Genomic DNA, 22442 nt, shown 5'->3' with positions numbered 1-22442 from the left:
GAGAAAGGGAAGGAGCAAGTCTCATCATCATGGCTGCCACCCCCAACTTCTCCTGGGACCTGAGACGGTCACTGTTATAATCCTGAGAGATGTACTGAACAGACTGGGCCAGAGAGAGGGACTCAGATGACACTGCCACCTCCACTGGCTTTGGCTAAATCCCAAACATCACCTGGGATGTGAAACTTTGTTTCCCTGACACTCCTGCCACGTGTCCTTTTTCTTCCTCACCTTATTTCTTCTTTTTCCTACCCTTCTCCTTTTTGCCTTCCTGTAAGAGTCTGGATTAGGCTGCCAAGACTGTATATTTTGCAACACTGCTGAAAACCTGAGATCAGAAAGGCAGCAAAATGCAATGCCCTAAATAGACCGATGCTTGTACAAATTTGCCAGATTTCAGAGTGGCTAATAAGACTGTGCTGTGCCTGTTTTTCCAGGCTTCAAGTGAAAATCAACACTAGAGACAGAGGCTGCATATTCTATTTTTGCTGTTCTTTTCTTTCCCATTGTGTGTGTATGTTTTGTCTTGTCTTTTAGGAAACAGGATTGGACTTTAACAATAGCAACAATTACAGCTTCAGCCCATCTCAACTAACTTTTTCTCTTTTCCCTGAAAGGACAGTTATTACCATCTTTAATACTATCAAAGAGACCGTCAACTATGGAGGGGGAGAGAAGAGGGGGAAGTTCCTTCTAAAAGCTCACTCCACCTTCAGGGAGAGGGAAGAAGGGATGGTGTTGAAATGAAAGCTTTACTTAATACATTACATTTCATGTTTTAACTGTTTTCCCCTTATTTTTCTGTATCTTTAATAAAAGATAAAAATGATGTTTAATGGTGTGTTTGCAATGACACTAAGTGGGCTGAGGTCTCTGTCAGTTGGAAGACAGGATACTCGGCTAGATGGACCCTTGGTCTGATCCAGAATGGCTGTTCTTATGTTCTGTATACCAAACCCCAAACCTTGTTTAACACCGTTTAAGGTTGGACAGTAACTGGGTTAAGTTAATACCTTTGATGCTCAAGGCCCATATATTCCATCTAAATTAATACAACAGGCCTTCTCCCAGAACATCCTGCTAGCAGCCCCTCTTACTTGCACTAATGGGGCTCCATCTTAAGGGCCCTTACCAATCATAAGAGAGCCAGTACTACATAGGACAAAAAGCTGCTTCAGGTAAGCAGCTCCCAAACCCACAGATAACTATAGGAAAGGACACAAGCTGACAAAACCAGAGAGAATGAAAATGAAGGCAAACAACAATGCACACTGTCGTACAGATATAGCAGAGAGTACAGGGGGAGAGGAGAATGGAAACTACTATGAATGAATTCCATAGTGACTGTTTTATTGTATGAGTAACTGTGGACAGTCAGGGATATACATTTTTCCACTTTGTTTCAGGCAACAAATCTCTAGAGCCAGCCCTGAGAACAGCTGAAGGACAGATGGGTTGAATTTCTAGTCTGCTGATGGCCCAGATTAAATTACTGTCACTTGGCTCTACTTTTGACAGCTTCCAAAATAACAAAAAAGTAAAAAAAAAAAAAAAAAAAAAACCAAAGCAGGAATTTCTCAGCATCTTTATAATGTACCAGAAATGAAGGATTATAGAGAATTTTTTGCTGAAGAAGTGAGGTTCTTACCCACGAAAGCTTATGCTCCCAATACTTCTGTTAGTCTTAAAGGTGCCACAGGACCCTCTGTTGCTTTTTACAGATTCAGACTAACACGGCTACCCCTCTGATACAGAGAATTTTTTGACACATTTACCCTTTGCTCCTTATCTCCTTCACTTTGGCTGTCAACTTTGAGTCTCTCCCAAGAGTAAAATTGACAAGGAGCAACATGAATGTGACCTGAGTGTGTGTGTGTCGGGGGGGGGGGGGGGGGGGGGCGGCGGGCGGAGATTTTTTATGGCAGGAAAATTTTTTATCAGCAGGCTCAACCTTATAACTTTGCTGATATTTATTGATAAATTAGTTTTTAGAAACAAACACTGAACACAAAAACTTCTTCAAAAGGTAACAAGATGTATAATGGCTTGCAACAATGTGACATCATGCATGCCAAACACAAAACAATGTATTTTGTGAAAAGGCTAGGCGTTAAGGGTAGGGTTGTCTATCTACTGCTCACACAAACACTGGACCAACTTCTCAAATAAGGTCACCTACATGGCACCAATAACATTTGTTCATGCATCCCTTGCATGTGTAAAACTTATTTTTGTGTATGAAAATGAACATTTGCTTGCACTAAGCATGAACAAGTACTAGCCCACAGGATAATCAATTCTGCACATTCAAAAACTCATTTGTTCATGCAAATATAGGTTTTACCTAGGCAACAGATGGGAAATAAATTTTTGGAGGTGAAAAAAAGGTACCCACATTTGAAAATGTAGCCCTTTGTGTTAATGAAAGTTATACTATGCATAAGTGGAATATTCTCACCCATTACCACTAGTATAAAAACATCACTTTATGTATAGCAAAAACAAGAGGGAACTTGCAGTTTTATTCCTGCCACCTCTTCCTCTCCCTCCCCCCAGTTATGCAATATTTTAGTATTTTCTTGTTTGGGTAAATTATGTGTTTGTGAAAAAGGTCTGGATTGAGCATTTTACAAAGTGAAATCTACCAGTACTTTTTCTCTAAGGAACAGATTTCTCCACAGATTGGGCAGTGAGAGTGAATCTTTCTACATATTTAGATAATGGCATACAGAGTACACTTATAAAGTTTGCTGATGATACCAAGCTGGGAGGGGTTACCAGGTTTGTCTGATGAGATGCTCATTGTTCAGGTTTGCACTACCCTCTAGATATCTACTAATTTTTCTCATATTATTTGTTCCATTATTTTACAAGGGGTAAAAGTCAGATTTAAGGGATGGTAACAGCCAGGTGACTTAATTCCTATATTTATTTATTGTTTAAAATCAGCACTGCTTTTGCATTATGGAAGAGAGAGACAGGAAATCTGGCTTCAGTTTCTGACTGCCACCCACCCACTTGCTGGATGGCACTGGGAAAATCACAACATCTCTGTCCCTCATCTTCCTCCTGAGGTTAATGGTCAGTAAGAAGTAGATCCTGCAGACACTCATTTTTGTCCTTTCAGCTCAGATTGCCCAAAGGATGCCAGTTAGTGCCAATGATGATGGTGGTTTTTGCAATGTGAACTAGGAACTGGACTGCAATTTACTTTCATTTTATTATTTATCCAGACGAGGGTTGAGGTAATGAAATCCTCTTTCATTTCACTGTGTTTGCTTAATTGAGAAAAGGGCATACATTTCTGGGAAAACCAACATAAGATATTTTATCATGACTCTATATGTCTCTCTTCTTTACTCCCAAATCAGCTGTGGTAAGTGCAAAGTTCAAGTGAACTGTGAAGAACACTGCTTACTCTGTAAGTAACCTTAGCAACTTGATCATTACCATGAACCAACTAACTAACTAATGACAGCATTCACACATTTTAAGGTCAAATTGTGATAACCTAGTCTGACCTCCTGAATAACGCAGGCCACAGAACCTCACCCAGTCATTTCTGCATTCTCATACTTAGTTTACTTAGAGAACATGGAGTAGCATAGAGTAATAGTGCTGCAAATGCCATGGTAATTATTAAGTTTTTAATAATGATCACTGTAAGTGAAATTCCACTTATTAAGATGGAAACATTCATTACAGTACCTAGGCTCCGCTGCTAACATATTTTAGATCAGCATTTTTCAAACCGTGGGTCGTGACCCAGTACTGGGTCGCGGCATGTGAGACACTAGGTCGCCTTGCTCTGGTCAGCACCGCTGACCGGGATGTTAAAAGTCCCGTCGGCAGTGCTGCCTACCTAAGGCAGGCTCGTGCCTACCTTTTCCAACACCTTGCTGCACCCCGGAAGCGGCCAGCAGCGGGTCCGGATTCTAGGCAGGGGGGCCACAGGACTCCACGCACTGCCTCTGCCCCGAGCATCGGCTGCGCACTCCCATTGGCCAGTTCTGGTGAACCGGCCAATGGGAACTGGGGGTGGGGGGGAACAGTGCCTGCGGGTGTGACTGATGTGGAGCCGTTTGTGCACCTCTGCCTAGGAGCCGGACCTGCTGCTGGCCGCTTCCGGGGCACAGCGCGGTCCACGGTGCCAGGAGAGGCAGGAAGCCTGCCTCTGCACCCCCGCTGCACCGCTGCCCGGGAGCTGCCCAAGGTAAACCTGCGCCCCAACCCCGCACCTCAATCCCCTGCCCCAGCCCTGAGCCCCCCCTCACCTGGAGCCACCTCCTGCACCCCAAACCCTTCATTCCTGGCCCCAGCCCAGAGCCTGCACCCCAAGCCCAGAGCCCTGACCCCCTCCTGCACCCCAACCCTCTGCCCCAGCCCTGAGCCCCTCCCACACCCGAAACCCCTCATCCACAGCTCCGTTGGGTCACGGGCATCAACAATTTTCTTCAACTGGGTCCCCAGAAAAAAAGTTTTAAAACCACTGTTTTAGGTGATGCCAATGGATACCACATTTATTAAGCGGTTGATAGGGATCTCTGAATCCTTATCAGTCACTGTGTGCTGGTACATCTCACAAACCAGTCAGATCAGAGTCACAGGCTGTTTATTTATTTTTATTTTTTTAAAGTTGTTGGAGTTGCAGCCCCATATCCACAGAGAAAGAAAGAGTATTATTCTGAGTGATTAGTAAAAGATTCAAGTAAATGCATAGAAGACAATTATAACCTAATCTAGACACAAGGCCTGCTTGGGTAAACTTAAGTATTAAGTCTCAATCCTTTCTGAGATTTCCTAGGAACAACCTGGTATATTAAACCAAAATAATCTTAAATAAGCTCTGCAGATGGGAAGGTATTTTTCCAATGAAAAACACAGTCCGAGACAAAAACAGACTTTTTCTGAAGTATATGGAGGAAAGTTATGAATCATTTTGCACTATTGACCCATACAGGCAGAGCCAACATTTTTTAACCCTGATACTACAGCAGCGTTCCTCATGGGGAATAGGAAGCCGTTCAGAAAACAGAACTTCCTTCTCCTTTCCTTTTCTGAGGTCAATGCCATTCCAGTCAATAGGGCAAACAAAACTGTTACAACTTTAAATAGTCAACAGCAAGGGGAATTTGTAACTCCATCCAAAAATATCCTCCAGATTATTATACAGAAATCCCCATCAACTACATAGATACTTCAATGTACCCTTTAACTGTGGACTTTATTTTGGAAAAAGTAAAAATCCTGTCACTCTAACAGGAAATTATTAAATGAGGAAATCACTCAGGAAGGCCTTCGAAAGATTAATCAAAAGGCTGAATAGTGACAAGTCCTGAAACCATTTACCCATACCATAGGGTTTTATCTCCAGGTGATATTATTATACAGATAGGGACAAATCCTCAGATGATGTAAATGGTCATAGTTCTAATGGAGGTATGATGAAGGTTTACACCAGCTGACAATCTGCCCCACATAGTGCCACCTTTGCTTAGATTTAAAAGTTGTTGAAGAAAAAGGTGGAAAATATTCCATTTTTAAATAAAAATGAGTTTGAAGACAAAAGTAGTAAATGGTGTTACTGGAATAACATGCTTAGCTGAACTGTCGTTGCAGAATGAGGGAACTTCCAAATGATCTACTGGGAGCTGTATGCAGTGTTGTTGAAGTTGTGTTGGTCCCAGGATATGAGAGACAAGGTGAGTGAAGTAATATCTTTTATTGGACCAACAAAAATTGGTCCAATAAAAGATATTACTCCACCCACCTTCTCTCTCTACTGGGAGTAGTCTTTCTACATGTAAAATATAGCATGGATGGGTCTTTCCAAACACCAAACTTCTTCATTTCCAAGAATTAGAGGAGCTACTTCTGTTTCATAACACTCAAAGAGCTGTAGCATTCCAGTGGCAAAAAGCAAAATCAGAAATGGATTTATCTGATGTCGATTATTTCTCTTCAGCAGGTTCCAGTGCTGATTTTCCTAAACAGGAGATCAGGTGTCTGCCCTGTTAAAACAAAGCTTCTGAAACACTGAAGTCAGCAAGAGTGAAACATTCTTTCTAACAGCGATGACAGTCACCAGTGCTGCATGCACACCCTTATACTGAAAAGTAAAAAAGTAGGGGGAGAGAGGACAAAGGGGGAGCAAATCAGATTTCCTAGCAGTTAAGGAAAAACATGTCAGATGCAAACAAAGTTCTTCCTAATTTTTTAATGAATCAAAACACAAAGAAATTGAAGAAAAAAATGTTTTGGCCCCCTCCCCGAAGTGATATGCAGGCTAGAAAATATCACTATGGATTTTCATAATCAATGTGTAAGTATCCTTTGAAAGATATCTCTCTGTGCTACTTATATGGCTCTCATCACCTCAGTATCTGAATGTCTCACAATAAGTAATGGATTTTATCCTCAACATCCCTGTTACGTACAGAAGTGCTATTATCCTCATTTTACAGACAGGGAAATGAGGTCCAAAGTAGGTTAAGGCCCAGACCCTAAGTGCCTAGAGCCCTTTTGAAAATTAGATTTAGGTTCCTAAATCAGTTAGGCATTCCAACACTGAGAGCAGCAATGCCTAAATACCTTTAAAAATCTGAGTCCAAAGGCAGGTCCACACTACCGCTTAAGTCAGTCTAACTTACATCGCTCAGGGGTGTGAAAAAGACACTTCCCCCCGAGCGACACAAGTTACAGTGACCTAAGTGCTGTCCACACTAGTGCTATGTTGGCAGGAGACGCTCTCCCACCAACATAGCTTCCGCCTCTCGCGGAAGTGGAGAAATTATGCCGATGGGAGAGGCTCTCCTGTCGGCGTACAGTGTCTCCACCAGACGTGCTATAGCAGCGCAGCTGCATCTATGTAGCTGTGCTGATGCAGAGCTGCTAGTGTAGACCTGCCCTAAGTGACTTGCCTGAGGTCACACTAAAAAGTCTATGGCTGAGGTGGAAATCAAATAGGTCACATGAGTTCCATTAACTACTAGACCATTGCTCCCAAATTTGCTGTACACAATGGAAATATTTGAAACATTGCCTGGAGTCACCTGGCTTGGATAGAGAGCAGGACCGTATGTTTAAAGCACAGGTGATAGCAGAAATGCCTGCTTCCCATTGCAATTATCTGCAACCACCCTCCTCACAACAGAGACACTCTTCTCCAGACCCCTAACTATGCACTTCCCCAATGCACACCCCACAATTTAGACACTCATTTACCCATCTTTCCATCCCAGGCAGACACCCCCATTTTGTCTCCTTCTCCAATTTGAGCAGGCAAGCATTCAGCCTTATTTTCCCCACTTAAGTGCTGGTCCTGGGTGCAGGTATGTTCCTCATGCAGTTGCATCTGCTGGTGTGTTCCCTATTTAGGGCAAGTATCCCAATGCTAGACTCATATATGCCTTCCTTCCCTGCCTAGCTGTCTGCTGCTGCTGCTCCTCTTTGAAATGCTGATGCCAGACATGTTTTGGATATTGGATGTTCCACAATCCATAGTATAGTAGTATGCTAGGTTCTCACACTTCAAGGAGAAGACAATGACCAGCCAGCAGCAGAAAGGTAGAATTGAATAGGAGTGCAGTCAAGTGGCAGGAGATTATTAAAATGTATACCAGCCAGGCAAAAATGCAGACTATTTATCAGTCAGAACAGGATGCCTTCAGCATTTGAAGCATCCTGGGTAAGTCCAGCCTGAACATGATACCACGTTTTGGTTTGGATGTCTCCTTTTGACATGTAATGCAAGACAACCAAACACGGAAATGGCGGGGTGACGGGATATGGAAATAAGACAGACAGCCAAGCAGAATACCCTATCCACCATATGTAGCTTCTGTTTTTCTCTCCAAAGATGTACTGTGGGGAAAAAGGTGGAATGGCCAAGGAGCAGACTGGTCCAAAAGGAACATTCTCCCTCACACTTTCCATCTCCTATGTAATTCAAATTCTGTGCAAATGATGAGGTTTAGTCAAGAGATAAATTTCTTCAGTATATTTCTTGTTTAGGATATATATAAATTAAAAGAGAAATTGAAATTAACTAATATAACTAAATATAGAATAAAATGAGTCAAACAAAAATTATAAAATAACAACATTCCCTTAATGATCTGTATGGTAAAAAAAAGCACGGAGAGAGGAAAGTTCTTTAGAAACCTTGTGTATTTCTATCTTTATCTGACTTTAAATGCTTGAATGAGTCAGCCTGTAGAACTACCTAACAAGGTTTTAATGGCGGACACTAAAAACTCAACTGCAGGCACTAAGGCAGTGTCTGAGCATCGGGGGGGAATGAAGTTGAAGGTTTGAAACCTAAGGCCAGGTCTACACGTGGAAGGCTTTGTACGTACACTACACTGGCACAGCGCTCCTAGTATGGATCCAACTCATACCAGCAAAAGAGTGATATAGATTATTTCAGCCCACCCCCAAGCAAAATAATCTTTATCAGCAAATGAACCATTTGTCAGTAGAACTGCATCTATGCTAGGACCTTTTGCCAGCACACCTCATCTCACTGCTGACTGACATATCAATGCTGCAAAAGATTATAACCCACACCTGGCCTAAGTAAGAGTTTCACTGTTCCATGGGATTGTTAGTGGACTTTGTCTTGCTGGAGATGGATGAAGCTGGAGAAACTGCAAGCAGACAATCTGTAAACTTCAGGTAGGATGCCATGCGGATACAGATTGACAGTCAACTTCTGGTCAGGAGCCAGAGCACAGGTAGACGGCAAAGTGGTATACAGGCATGAATGTCCAGGGGGCTTACGGGAAAGAACTGGAGGACCATAACATCTGGATTGCTGTGACTGCCTGTGACTGTATATTTTTATTGCAGTTACCTCAAAGTAGCAATACATGTTAAAAGGTACCTTGGGTTCTTCCCTTCAGCTCAGGGAGTGGTGGCTGCCTTGCCTTGTGGCATTGATAGAGGCTGTGGATGTGTGAACACAGAGCATGTTAAGGGAAAAAAACAGTAGCTGAGCATGAGTTAAGTCTGCACTGAAGACTTAATTGTAGAAAGTAATTGTAACAGAGTGGCAGACCCTGTCAGCAGGAGTTGGAACCCTGCAGGGGAATTCTGATTGATTCTTATTCGCTGAATAGGGCAGGTGTGGTTCATTAATGCTACCCTGGATATAAGGGAAGTAGGAGTAGACTGCTAGATTGTGACTGAGAAGCCATAAAGGGAGAAATCCTAGACAAGAGCCATGACTGGGAGAAGCTTTGTCCTCGAGTTGTTTTGAGTTATCTTGTTAATCAAGGAGGGGCAGGCTGAATACCAACCCACAGTATGTACGTTCGATGATAGGACGGGATAAAGGCTGTAACCATTTCCAGTAAAATTTTAGGATACTGAGAAAAACGATTCTTCAAGTCCGGTTAAAGGATATGCACCATCCTACTGCTCTGGGATCCAGTCAGGACCCAATTACAGCCTGAAAATGAAATTATACTGCCTGAGTTGAAGGATAACATTACAGTGGAAATAACTGAGTGGTTCTCCCTCCTTAATGAGTTGCCCATATGTTTACCCCTTTAATCGTTTAGAGGTGGCTATGCTTTGACATGTCACAGTGCAGAAGAAAGATTACAGGAACATTTCTGTCAGTCATTGGCGAGTAAGTAATCTTTAGGGTTATGCATGATTTGATAAGAACTCCAGGGGCACAAGTCAATACATCTATATGGGGCCAAAAGGATTTAATAAATCATAATACAAACAAAAGGAAACGTACTGTTTATGTTCAAAGTAATTCTCAAAGAATCATACCAAATAGTTCAACAATTTTCTTTAATAAGGTGACCCAAAGACTCTTTACAAGCCAGTTTTAATGTACATTTGCTTTTATCAAAAAGCAGTTTATTGTGGTTTTCAGCACTAATTTTCATATGAGGAAACAAATTTATTTTCTTTTAAATAGTAATCTGCAGTGTTGGCACTCTTTATATCTCTCAAATCAAGACTACAACAATTCAAAACAGCTGATGCTTTTCAGTTCAGATGTATGCAAACAATGCTTCAGAGCAAGATACTGGCAATATATTTAAAACACAAATCCTCTCTGCAGCAATTTCTCTTTGATGACAATTTATCCACTTGTAGGAAAACCCCCACAGAAACATCAGAAATTTGAAATGATCCAGTTCACTAAACATATTATGTAATTTATTTAAAAAAAGCCTTTCTTCCCTCAGTGCTTCCATTATAAAAAATAATCTTTCAGGATTTTCCATGGAAACTACCATTCAAGCATAAGAAAGGTCTAAATTTGCGCAACCTTTTTTTAAAGTTAGGTACAGGTCAATACTGTAGAGAAGCATTCTATCTTTGTACTTGGAGACTAAAAAATATACAGCTGAACCTCACTAATCTGCACTAATGACTGGGATACACTTCAGATTAATGGATTCTGCCAATGAACGAGCAATTTATTTATCTAAGTATTTACAGGGCCTTCACATTGTAGTATCTGAGCAAGTACAGGCTTGTAACCCCACTGCAGGCACTGGAAAGACTCCCATTAATTTCAATGGACCTTAACTGAAGAAATGTAATTGAAAAAAATAGAACAAATGCCTCATAATATGTACTTTGTTTATGTTTGACAACTGTAGTTTAGTCTTAATTATTTATGATAAATTTCCGAGTATACCAGTAAATAAATGGTAAAATTAATGACTTCTTAGCAATATGAGATCTTTCTAGACTACTCAGCTATTAAATATTTACTGAAGGAGAGATGTGGAACGGTTATTTTTTGGTGCAAAATATAGAATTGTGCAGATGTATGAGGTGCAATCTAGAATACTTCTACTATACCAGGTACATCTGTCTTCTGTTTTCTATCGCGCCCATAATTTGCATCTCTAAGCAGAAACATGAGCTTCTTTGACACGGTTCAGTGGCAATTTTATCATCACATTTACACAACAAGCAGAGTGACCCCCCTAGACCCTTTGCATATTTTGGGAGACAGAATATACCCCCTTCGGCATCTTTAAAGAGATGGCTTTGACAAATTATACCACCAACTGGGATCTTGCTCTTCCATCAGTTAATTGCAATAATGATAAGGCATGAAGGAATACTTATGCACTTACATGGGCACAGCATGACTGGATTTTAGATGGTTTGTTAGATTTCCAAACATATGCATTATCCTCCTAAACCCAAATGAGAATGGATTTGAAATGCGTGTCTGAATATAAAATAATGTTTGCATTTTAAAAGAACAGCTATAAAATGTAAAATAAAGGTTACACCCAGAAAATATCTAGATTTTCCACTAATTTTTCTTTAAACCACACCTATTTTAAAGCTTCCAGGTGGCTCATTCTCTTGTTCCTTGTCTGTAGCAGTACTCCCAACCTCAAGCATTCAAAAGTTATGAGACAGGCCCCAAAATCTTGAGATTGGCCTAAATTCTGAGATTTTGTAAAAACTAATAAATGTTGAGTTCTTTTTATTTGGCTTCTGGGCTTGGGGCCTTTAGGTTTCACATTTTCAAGCTTTTCTCTGCAACCATGAGAGGTAGAAATTTTTTTAAAAGCGTGAGTGAGTGAGAGAACTCAGTCTCAGACTCTTATATAATCACAGGATTCCAGGAGCTGGGGCTATAAGAAAAATATCAAATATAAGGAGATTCACAATAAAATCATGACAGTTTATATCATTGCTGTAGACCTTGGGACCAAGAAAAATATTAGTCTCCTGGTCAAATTAAAAACAGTGGCATTGGCACTACTAATGGTTTGGCATTTAGTGGCCTTTTGAAATAAGAAAATACTTCGCTTGAAAGTAATATATTGTTTAGACCTGACATCCTCCATATATAATACCAGCTATTGTTGATGGAATAGCTACACTGAACAGGACATGTATATATTTAAATGGATAATGGGTAACATGATCAAAAGTCAACAGCAAAAAGTGAGAATGAGAGACCCCTCACACCAAACAAGATGTCAGAGCCATATTTTCTAAGTGACTGAAACACAGCCTCTGAAAAAGGAGGTGATATTTTACACACCCAGGTTTATGCAAAACCTCAGACATGCAAAGCCTCTAATCTGTATGTACAAACTGGTATGCAAAACTGTACATATAATTTTGGAGGCTGCTTTTGAAAATATGGCCACCACCATTCTTCTATTTGGAGAATGTGAACGGAAACTGATGGAGATTGAAATTGAGGAAGGACACAAAGACAGAGCACGGACTGTAGGGTTGGCCTCCTGGTTAAGGGACTTGACTACAAGTCACTTAACCTCTGTGTGATTCAGTTTCCACATCTTCAAAATATTTCCCTACCTTCTAGGGGAAGCAAGTGAGAATTAGCTCATAGAAGTGATTTCAGCCCCTTTGAGCTGAGCTGCTATATAAATACAATTATTTTTTATCTCAGTTCCCCTTTACTTTATCAAAGGTACAATTCAGAATGCAACTCTCCTATTTAGTTGACTTCCTTAAAAATGCTTAAAAGTCAAGATGATAATATCTTAAAATAACACTTATTTCACTTTCACAGTTTTATTTCAGTTTCATTGCAAACTGAAGTAGATACATGGGGCTCACCACATAATACTATTTTTATTTGTTTACTTATTTTTGTCCTCTGGGCAATTCTAACAATAAACAAAGTTTAGGTTGGATATTAGGAAAAACTATTTCACTAGGAGGGTGAAGCACTGGAATGGGTTACCTAGGGAGGTGGTGGAATCTCCATCCTTAGAGGTTTTTAAGGTCAGGCTTGACAAAGCCATGGCTGGGATGATTTAGTTGGGGATTGGTCCTGCTTTGAGCAGGGGGTTGGACTAGATGACCTCCTGAGGTCCCTTCCAACCCTGATATTCTATGATTCTTTGTTTTATGATTAAGGAATATTAAGACAGGTGTCCTATTTTAAGAGGCAATGATAGTATCAGCTAAAATCCTAATTTTAGGATTAAGGCAGAGAATATTTTCTTTCTTAACCAATGAGCAACCCAGATTATTGTTGAAGAGAATGGGATGTTCATACTATTATCTGCTGTCATTTTCAGCCAGATGATTGGAGAAGCAACCAAAGATGCTCCACATTGAAGCTGGTACAAATGGTGGAAGACAGAATGGAAAAAACAAAAGTTACCTTTACTTAAAGTTAACATCTTAAAAAGCTAGTCTGAAAAAAGGGGAGAGTTGAAGGGAGAGGAAACGAGGATGGGAGGTATCTGAATCTGGAAGGAAATGTTTTAAGTAACATTTTATTTATATATAATAAAAATACCTAGCAATTCCTACTTTACAGATGGGGAAACTGAGGGTAAGTGCTACTGGTAGTGTCTACACTATGATAAAAACCATATGGCACCAAGTCTCAGAGCCCAGGTAAGCTGACTTTGGCTTGCGGGGCTCTGGCAGTGGGACTATAAAATTGCAGCACAGATGTTCAGGCTGAGGTTGGAGCCTGGACTCTGAGACCTTCTGCCCTTGCGGGGTCTTATGTATGTCTATTGCAATTAAACACCTGCAGCTGGCCTGTGCCAGCTGACTCAAGCTCGGGCTAAGGGGCTGTTTAACTGAGGTGTAGATGTTCAGGCTTGGCTGGAGCCTGAGCTCTGGGACCATGTGAGGGGAGCAGGTCCCAGAGCTTGGGTCCAGCCCAAGCCCGAACAGCTACACCACAATGAAACACCCTCTTAGCCTGAGTCCTGCAATGCCAAGTCAGCTGGCATGGGCCAACTGCTGGTTTTTAATTACAGTGTAGCCATGCGTTTAGACCCTAGGCTCTAGCCTGAGCCCAAAAGTTTACCCTGAAATTTTATTGCCCCGCAGCCCAAGCCCTGCGAGCCCGAGTCAGCTGACCTGGGCCAGCCATGTCCATGCCATGGGTCTTTTATCGCAGTGTAGACATACTCAGTATCACAGCCAAGCTTAGAATTTAGAATTTCTGTCCCCACTGTTGAACTCACACCATGCCACTGTCATTTAAAACCTCAGTATCTCTGAAGTGAGGATAGTGAAGTAAAAAGAACAATGATTTTTATTGAAATAGAAAGATAGCTATATAAGAGTATTATTATTATAAAATGGGGATAGAGATGAAGCAAAACTCTTTTTGAAGGAGATATGACACCATCACTGAAAGATGCCACCAGACTATTTTCTTCAGCAAAGTACTCATTTTATCTATTAAAACATACAACTAGCTTTATATTTTGATTGTATGGGATAAAGCAAAAGCTCTGACAGCAGCACCTACTTTAAAAGACCTTTCCTATAAATACTCTTTGATAAATGGCCCTTATAATGTAGCTATTTTGCTAACTGAGTACTGAACCGTTTACTTTCACATGTGTAAAATCTTTAGGTATAACTCCTAAAAGGCATAGTAGAGCTGGTCAAACCTATTTTGATGATAAAAATTGAAATTTCAAAGTTGCTGTTGTTTCAAAGTTTTCAAAACACACCCATATTTTTTCCCCAATTTTTTCATGTTTTTCCCAATTATTTTAAAAATTAAAAATGATAAAAAACATTATGGAAAATTTTCATTTACAAAAACCCTGTTATCGATAACATATTCAATAGGGTTTTTGATGAAAATTTAGAACCCCAAAAGCTTTTGTGATAAAATGTAAAATTTCAACAATGCTGACAATTTTTGATGGAAAATTTTGTTTTGGTAAAAAAAGGTCATTTTTTTAAAGGAAAAAAAAATTGTTTAAAAAGTATCAACCCATTCTACTAAAATATTGTCCCTGTTCTGGATATAATACTCACTATTTTAAAAAGACAAATGCAAAGTGCTCCACTTAGGAAGGAACAATCAGTTTCACACATACAGAATGGGAAGAGACTGTCTAGGAAGGAGTATGGCAGAAAGGGATCTCTAGGGGTTATAGTGGACCACAAGCTAAATATGAGTCAACAGTGTGATGCTGTTGAAAAAAAAGCAAACGTGATTCTGGGATGCACTAACAGGTGTGTTGTGAGCAAGACACAAGAAGTCATTCTTCCACTCTACTCTGCACTGGTTAGGCCTCAACTGGAGTATTGTGTTCAGTTCTGGGCACCACATTTCAAGAAAGATGTGGAGAAATTGGAGAGGGTCCAGAGAAGAGCAAGAAGAATGATTAAAGGTCTAGAGAACATGACCTATGAAGGAAGGCTGAAAGAATTTGGTTTGTTTAGTTTGGAAAAGAGAAGACTGAGAGGGGACATGATAGCAGTTTTCAGGTATCTAAAAGGGTGTCATAAGGAGGAGGGAGAAAACTTGTTCACCTTAGCCTCTAAGGATAGAACAAGAAGCAATGGGCTTAAACTGCAGCAATGGAGGTTTAGGTTGGACATTAGGAAAAAGTTCCAACTGTCAGGATGGTTAAACACTGGAATAAATTGCCTAGGGAGGTTGTGGAATCTCCATCTCTGGAGATATTTAAGAGTAGGTTAGATAAATGTCTATCAGGGATGGTCTAGACAGTATTTGGTCCTGCCATGAGGGCAGGGGACTGGACTCGATGACCTCTCGAGGTCCCTTCCAGTCCTAGAATCTATGAATCTATGAAAAAACAGTACACAAGTTTCTGGCAGAGTTGCCACTTCAGTTTGCCCTCTTCTGGCCAGATGTGGTATTGCAGAACCCTTGCCTCAGTTTCCCATTGTCTTTTGGCCTACTCCAACTGCAAGTGTCCTGTCCCTTCAGCCAGACCACTCTGCAAAGTCCTGCTCCTTCCAGGGAGGCAAAATTCTTTATTGAAATCCAACTAAAAATGTGAGAACTGAATCTTTAGCTCCACCAGGCTCAACAGGCCTTGTCTTCCTGACAGGCACAGTTCAGCCTTCATAGTCTTTCCCCATGACTCAGCATTTCCTCTTGTGCCTCAAACAACCCCAATAGCCAGGGGCTGGCCCACTCCTCCCCTCCCACAGGAGTTCAGGCAGGCTGCAGCTCATCAGGGTACCTGCCTCCAGTCAGGTTTCCAACTCACCCTGTCTGCTCTTCTCTCCTTTCCACTTCTCAGCCTTCCCTCAGGCTGCTTCTCAGAGAGAAGACACTCCCCATCTCCTCTCTTCTGGGTCTCCTGACTCCAGCTAAGCTCACCTTGCTCTTTATGGAAATCTCCAGCTCTCCCCCAGCAGCTGGGTCTGGTATCTAAGTTGAGCCACGTGATCTCCAGGCGATTAGGATCAGCTGGTGGTGAGGGAGGGTAGCTGATCTGTCACAGGCTGAACCCTTAAAGGCCAGCCAGCCTGTGACAAAGTCATTCTTTGGATTTCCATGAACATTTCTGTCAGATCTTTGCTTTTAAATGATAATGTCCTTCAGGCATGGCCGATGTGTTTGTGACATGACAGGAACAAGCATACTGGTGGGGAAAAAGAAAGCACTCCAGAGCACATCAACCGCGTAGAGCTGGTCGTCTAGCTAGTTATTCCAAAACAAATGCAGCAAAGCCAGAACTTACAATCTCTGCCAAAAAATCAAGGTTAGGCCAGCCAAGACAAACAAGACTTACACAGCTTGTCCTAAAGTCAGTCAGACAAGTCACTGCAGTGGGGTCAGGACCTCCCCAACATCAAATAATGAATGGACCTTTTAAAAACTCTCTCTTTGAAGAAGTGTATAAAGTTCTTATACAGCTCTACTTATCCTCTACTATAATGTGCACAGTTACAAGTTTAAAAATGTTGGTTCTGATTTTTCCCTTAGCTCATGTGCCTCGGTTACATCTTAGCCTCCAGAGTCATCATTCCCCTAATATTTATCACATTGAGGGAACGCTCCATGACACACAATTCTTCCGCCCCATGTGGCCAGGATCCAGACACCACAGAGAACCCTCTGCAGTAGGGTAACCAGATGTCCCGATTTTATAGGGACAGTCCCGATTTTTGGGTCTTTTTCTTATATAGGCTCCTATTACCCCCCACCCCCGTCCTGATTTTTCACACTTGCTGTCTGGTCACCCTACTCTGCAGTGTTGAGAATCCACAGGTGGAGAAGGACTAGGAGAGGGAGAGGGAGAGTCAGTGTGCAATGCACTGCCCTCTAAGGCCTGCAAAGCAGCCTTAACCTTTGTGCTGTCCCCCACCATCTGAAGTGGGAAATCTCCCTTCAAGACTTTGCCAGCCCAGGAAAAAGAGCTGTGTTTTCAGGGAACTGGAGTGGGGGAAGTAGCCCCAAAACAGGGCCGACCCTGCAGATTTCCCCTGGACCCATGGCATCCAAAGGCAAAAATGCTGTCAAAGGGTAAGCAAACCCTACCCACTAGAATGAATCAGGGAAAACTCTGTGAGGGGAACTTCACGGAGGTTTCCTTTCCCTTAGTTCTTTTCATGGCTAGAGGTAATTGGGCCACTTAACTTTGGAATGATAGAAACTTTGCCTGCAGCAAAGGATAGAATATAATTAAGTTACATTGTATTAGGCTAATTGTTTTGTAATATCCTTATAATGTAGCTGCATTCTCAGAATATACTGGCACAGAACAGAACTATTCAGTGGTATCTTTAGCTGATTACTAAACATTATCGCCCTTTGTAAGGGTGAGTAGTAATTCAGCCTATGTGCTGGCAATGGCTGTAGAATTAACTTTGTTGGGCAATTCTGGAATTCTCTCTCAGACTAGTTATTCTTTCTTTTTATGCATGAAATAGACTCAACACTGAGCCAAGAGGCTTTTAAATGGTGCACTTTTTGAATTAATCATAACACTTATTCAATGACCTATGTACTCCTTTAAGATATGAAGAGTTAAGAGTATTCAGCATGGAAATTGAATGGGTTAGACTAGGACTGGTAATGGAAGAAGAACTCTTCACCACTACTAGTAGGTCATCAACCTTTTGAATCCAGCTCAAGTCTACTGTGAATGCAAAGTTATTCATATAAGATGCTGCTTGGTTAACAAAATGAAATGAGTTAGTGGTCTCAGTCCAGGTTCTGTTAGGCATGTGATAATATCAAAAATCCACCAAAACTGGCACCCTTGTTGGCAGTCTCAATAGACAGACAGATGGTTGCATGAACCTTGAGTCTGAACTTGCCTCTCATCTCCAGAGAGGTAGCCCTTTTAGGTCAGGGTTAAAGCATACTGCCACTGCTGGTGACAGGCCTGTTTTGCAGATAAAGAGGTGAACTGATCCAGAAAAGATAAATCAACTGAAACAAATAGTTTTGGCTTTTTTTTAAAGGCTAACTTAGCTTGTGTGTCTAGCTCCTAGTTTTGCTCTGCACTAAGAGCAGACGTAGCAAAATTCTGTGAGAAAGACCAGGCAAAAACCAAGAAATAGAAGAAATCCTTCAGTGAACGTCCAGCCCCATTGTCAAACCAAAGAGAATCAGATAAAAGTCTGAATATTTAAAGGCACCCATGAAAATCAAACTAGTCCAGCCTACAACTATTATGAAAATAACCATCAAAATAATTAATAGTGACTGGCCGTTTACTGTTGAGTGTTATCAGGAACATTAGTTTTGATGGGTTTTGAAAATAGAATTTCTCTCAAGGTAGTATCTACAATGTAAAAGCATTACTTCTGGACACTTTAAATATTCACTAATAAGAACAGTCTTCCTTACCTGCTATTGCTTCAAGTCTTGGAATTGCAATAGTGCTATAAGCACTGATACATTTGCAAGACCATGTGTTAGTTAAGGTTTCCTCTGCACTTTCCAATCCTGAGATGCTGTCCACAAAGAAAGAGCCCCACTGTTTAGATACTGAATAAGGAGCTTTTGGGTGATGTCCCTGAAATTAAATAAATAAATAAATAAAATTAGAAACCCCAACATAAACTCAATCATTATAATTAGTCAATATTGTATCTTCCTTCTCTATTTAGCCCACAAATATTATTTTAAGAAGTTCTGAAGCTATCCACTGTTTTCTTAATAAAACTATTATTTCTTACAAGCAACATGACTGAAAAAGCAAACTGGGAAAAAACACCAAAACCACCCCAAACCTTTCAGTTTTGCTCTTAACTGGTTCTCTATGACATATAAAGTCTGCTTTAAACATTGTTTTCTTCAATTTGTTTTTCCATCTAAGGTAATATGAATACCTCACTTCCCGCTCTTTGCTGGAGGACCTGAGACATCATGATGCATGCGGCTGTAACCTCAGCTACCGTTCTGCCTTCTCTCACTTTAGGAGAGAGTGTATGCTGAATGTCAGAGTAACCATAGGGAAAATGTTTCAGAGTAGCAGCCGTGTTAGTCTGTATCCGCAAAAAGAACAGGAGTACTTGTGGCACCTTAGAGACTAACAAATTTATTAGAGCATAAGCTTTCGTGGGCTACAACCCACTTCTTCGGAGAAGTGGATTGTAGCCCACGAAAGCTTATGCTCTAATAAATTTGTTAGTCTCTAAGGTGCCACAAGTACTCCTGTTCTTCATAGGGAAAATATTATTTTGATTGTCTAAGATTCAGCATCCTTCTCTCATCCTTCCCTGCTCTTGGGAATTATTATTCAGGTCCCCTCGCAAAAAGTGAAGATCTGATAATCTCTCTCTATATAAGTCTTAAAGACTTAACATGTATTAAACATTTTTTCTGATTTTATTGTTGTTATTGTTGCTCTGCAATTCACCTTCAGAGATGCTATATTCTACCGCAGCAGTCAGAAAAAACTCCAGCAGGCCTCTGCAAAAAGTTAAGCAAAATTGCAAACCACACTACAGTATATCTGCAAAAGCCATTTGTGTGCAAAGTATAATTTCAGAGAACAGCAGACAACCCAACATACGCCTCCAGATTTGTGAACTTTTGCACCTCGTTTTCCACTCAACTGCTTTCTTACAATTTTAGAACATGTTGGAATAACTGTTGATCACAATAGGGGTCATGTCAGATACATTTATGTCACGACCCCTGTTAATCTCCCATTGCAACTAACCATGGGAGAGAAGAAATTTGACAATACACACTGAGACCACAACAGAAGACAGACTCAGGATATATCTACACTCAGGGCCGGCTCTGGCTTTTGGGCCGCCCCAAGCAAAAAAAACAAACAAAAAAACAAAACAAAACGGGGGCGGCCAGAACGGCAAAGCAAAAAAAAAAAACCTGCGGCGTGGCCGGAGCGCGGGTGCAGGGGGACCGGCTAGCGGGGGGGAGGGGAAGGGAGCGGGCGGGAGAGAGAGAGAAGGGGGGCGGCCAGGGCTACAGCGGGGCGCTGCCACATGGCCCCTCCCACTGTGCCCCCTGCCGGGAGGGCTCCACTCCAGTCGGCAGGGAGGGAAGAATGAGGATTGCCCTGCCAGGCTTGCTGCAGGGCGCTCCCGTCCTCCGCGCCGCCACCCCCTACAGGGCGGCTGGAGCGGAACAAAACAACAACAACAAAAAAGCAGCCGTGCCGCCCTAGGATTGGGCGGAATGCCGCCTCGTTCAATCTGCCGCCCCAAGCACCAGCTTGCTCGGCTGGTGCCTGGAGCCGGCCTTGTCTACACTGCAGCTGACACAGGTTTGTAGGGCTCAAGCTGAGGGGCTGTTTAATTGCAGTGTAGACATTTGGGCTCGGGCTGCAGCCTGAGCTCTGGGACCTCCCACTTCGCAGGGTCCTAGAGCCTGGGCTCCAGCCTGAACATCTACACCACAATTAAACAGCCCCACAGCCTGAGCCCTGTGAGCCTGAGTCAGCTGGCACAGGCCAGCTACAGTTGCCTAGCTGCAGTGTAGACATACCGATAGATGCCAACAATCTTTGACCAAGATAAATCTATTGATTCAACAGCTTGACCTGACTCAGGAAACCAGGATAATTTTTTAGCACTCCTTGGTGCTACTTTCTCTAAGTGTGTCTATTTTGCAGGGGAAAAATGAGTTTGATTGGCATATTCAGATCTAGATATTTGTTTCTCTCCATTGCTGAGAACAGGTGGAGATAGCTAACACCTTTAGTTTTCAAGTACAGCATGTCACCCAGAAGCTGAGCAATTCTTTTGTTCTCTCATTAAGACAGCTGTTTTGGTTTGCTTTGTACACAAATAATACCTTTCCAAGAAAATCTTTAAGGGCAATTTAGAGTTCAATTTAGATTATCTATCAAACAAAAATTCACTTTCCAGCTGGAGGAGAGCTGCAAAAAGCAAATACCAATTATCCAGTTGATTATTCAAAAAAGCACATACAAGCCTTTGTATACAGGTCAGGACCCTGCTTATTGGCAGGGGAAAAAAGATCATCCTCCTGTCTCTGTGGATCTTTATGCCAGATTCACTAAGCAATTTAAATTGTAATCTGAGGAAATGCACTGACATTCTTCAAGTGAGAGAACTGCTCCATCTTGAAGCTGGAATTTCTCCCTTGTACTGCTCTATAGGGAGAGAACAAGGCTTAGGGTTAGAGCCCAAACTTCTTAACAGAACTAAAACCAAACCAACAAAACAAAAATTGTTAAATATAATGGCTGCCTTCATGCCACATATTAGGGGAATTTCTGTCCTCATATTTTATTATTTTCCCATTGCGGTAATCTCCAAATGAAAAGGGTGCCTTGATTGTAAAACCAAACCTTGATCTCAAATTTGAGAACTCCCAAGCTTTGTCCTTCACTTGCACCCCTATAAAAAGATACCAGGGTTACTCTGTGAGTATGCTTAAGAAGCTCCCAGTCTCATCCCCAAATGCCTGATTACCAGAGTTCCATATCTGACTAGGAAGAGACTCAGCCTGCAGTTAAGGAAAGGTCAATGTTATTGATCTTACATGTTACTGAAACCACATAAAGATTCCCTGGCTATGGATTCAAATTACACCCTCCTAAAGTTTCTATTAGCCAATAATCATGAAGCCTTTAAAATTATTTGTGCTTGTGAAGAGTGCCAGATTGGCAATCCTGGAAAGAGAAATCCTCTAACTATAGAACAGGAAAGCAGAAAGCAACAGTGAGGTAGGATTTCACTTCACCACATCACCAGTGTGCCCATAAGTCTGACCTAGAGTGACCACCAATAGGGGGTAAGAGTAGTTAAGTCTTCATACTTCAGTCTTTTAGTTGGGACTGCCAAGAAACATTTTCATTAATGCTAGACCTGGAAGTAATTTATGTGATAGACACACCTGCACACCCATTACAAGAATGATGACAGCAATGCATTTCAAACAAACCAGACCACAGAACAGCAATGGGATAAGAAGAAGAGACTGGTGTCTGCAATGCCTAATTAAAATCCTCTTCAGCAACAGGTTGTGGGTTAAATATTGGAGTCATTCTTCACATTTAATTTCTCTCTGGTCCAGTATGACTAGAATAAAAATGTCAGCTTTCTCTCCAGAGACAATCCCAGACTTTCTTTTTGTTTTTTGCAAAGTTACAGATATTCCCTGTAAACCCTATAGTAAGAACAACAAGAACATCTGAAAGCTACATCTTGAATGAATAAAAAATCCTTAAGTAAAAACGAAATTAATTAAAGCTGGTAAAAAGGGATTT

At 41.4% G+C, this 22442-nt stretch overlaps 1 protein-coding gene across 1 annotated transcript in view; it reads right to left on the bottom strand.

The window, feature by feature from the left end:
- The window catches only part of NT5DC1 (5'-nucleotidase domain containing 1), a 252604-nt gene that overhangs the window by 4177 nt on the left and 225985 nt on the right, over window positions 1-22442 (bottom strand). Inside the window, exon 11 of the mRNA XM_065402104.1 lies at window positions 18581-18749. Coding sequence (XP_065258176.1) covers window positions 18581-18749 — 169 coding nt within the window. The remainder of the gene's footprint in view (window positions 1-18580; window positions 18750-22442) is intronic.

This window comes from Emys orbicularis, chromosome 3, assembly GCF_028017835.1.
Source record: "Emys orbicularis isolate rEmyOrb1 chromosome 3, rEmyOrb1.hap1, whole genome shotgun sequence".
Lineage (NCBI taxonomy): Eukaryota > Metazoa > Chordata > Testudines > Emydidae > Emys > Emys orbicularis.
Note: the sequence above shows the minus strand (reverse complement) of the source record. Positions and strands in the feature narration are given on the sequence as shown.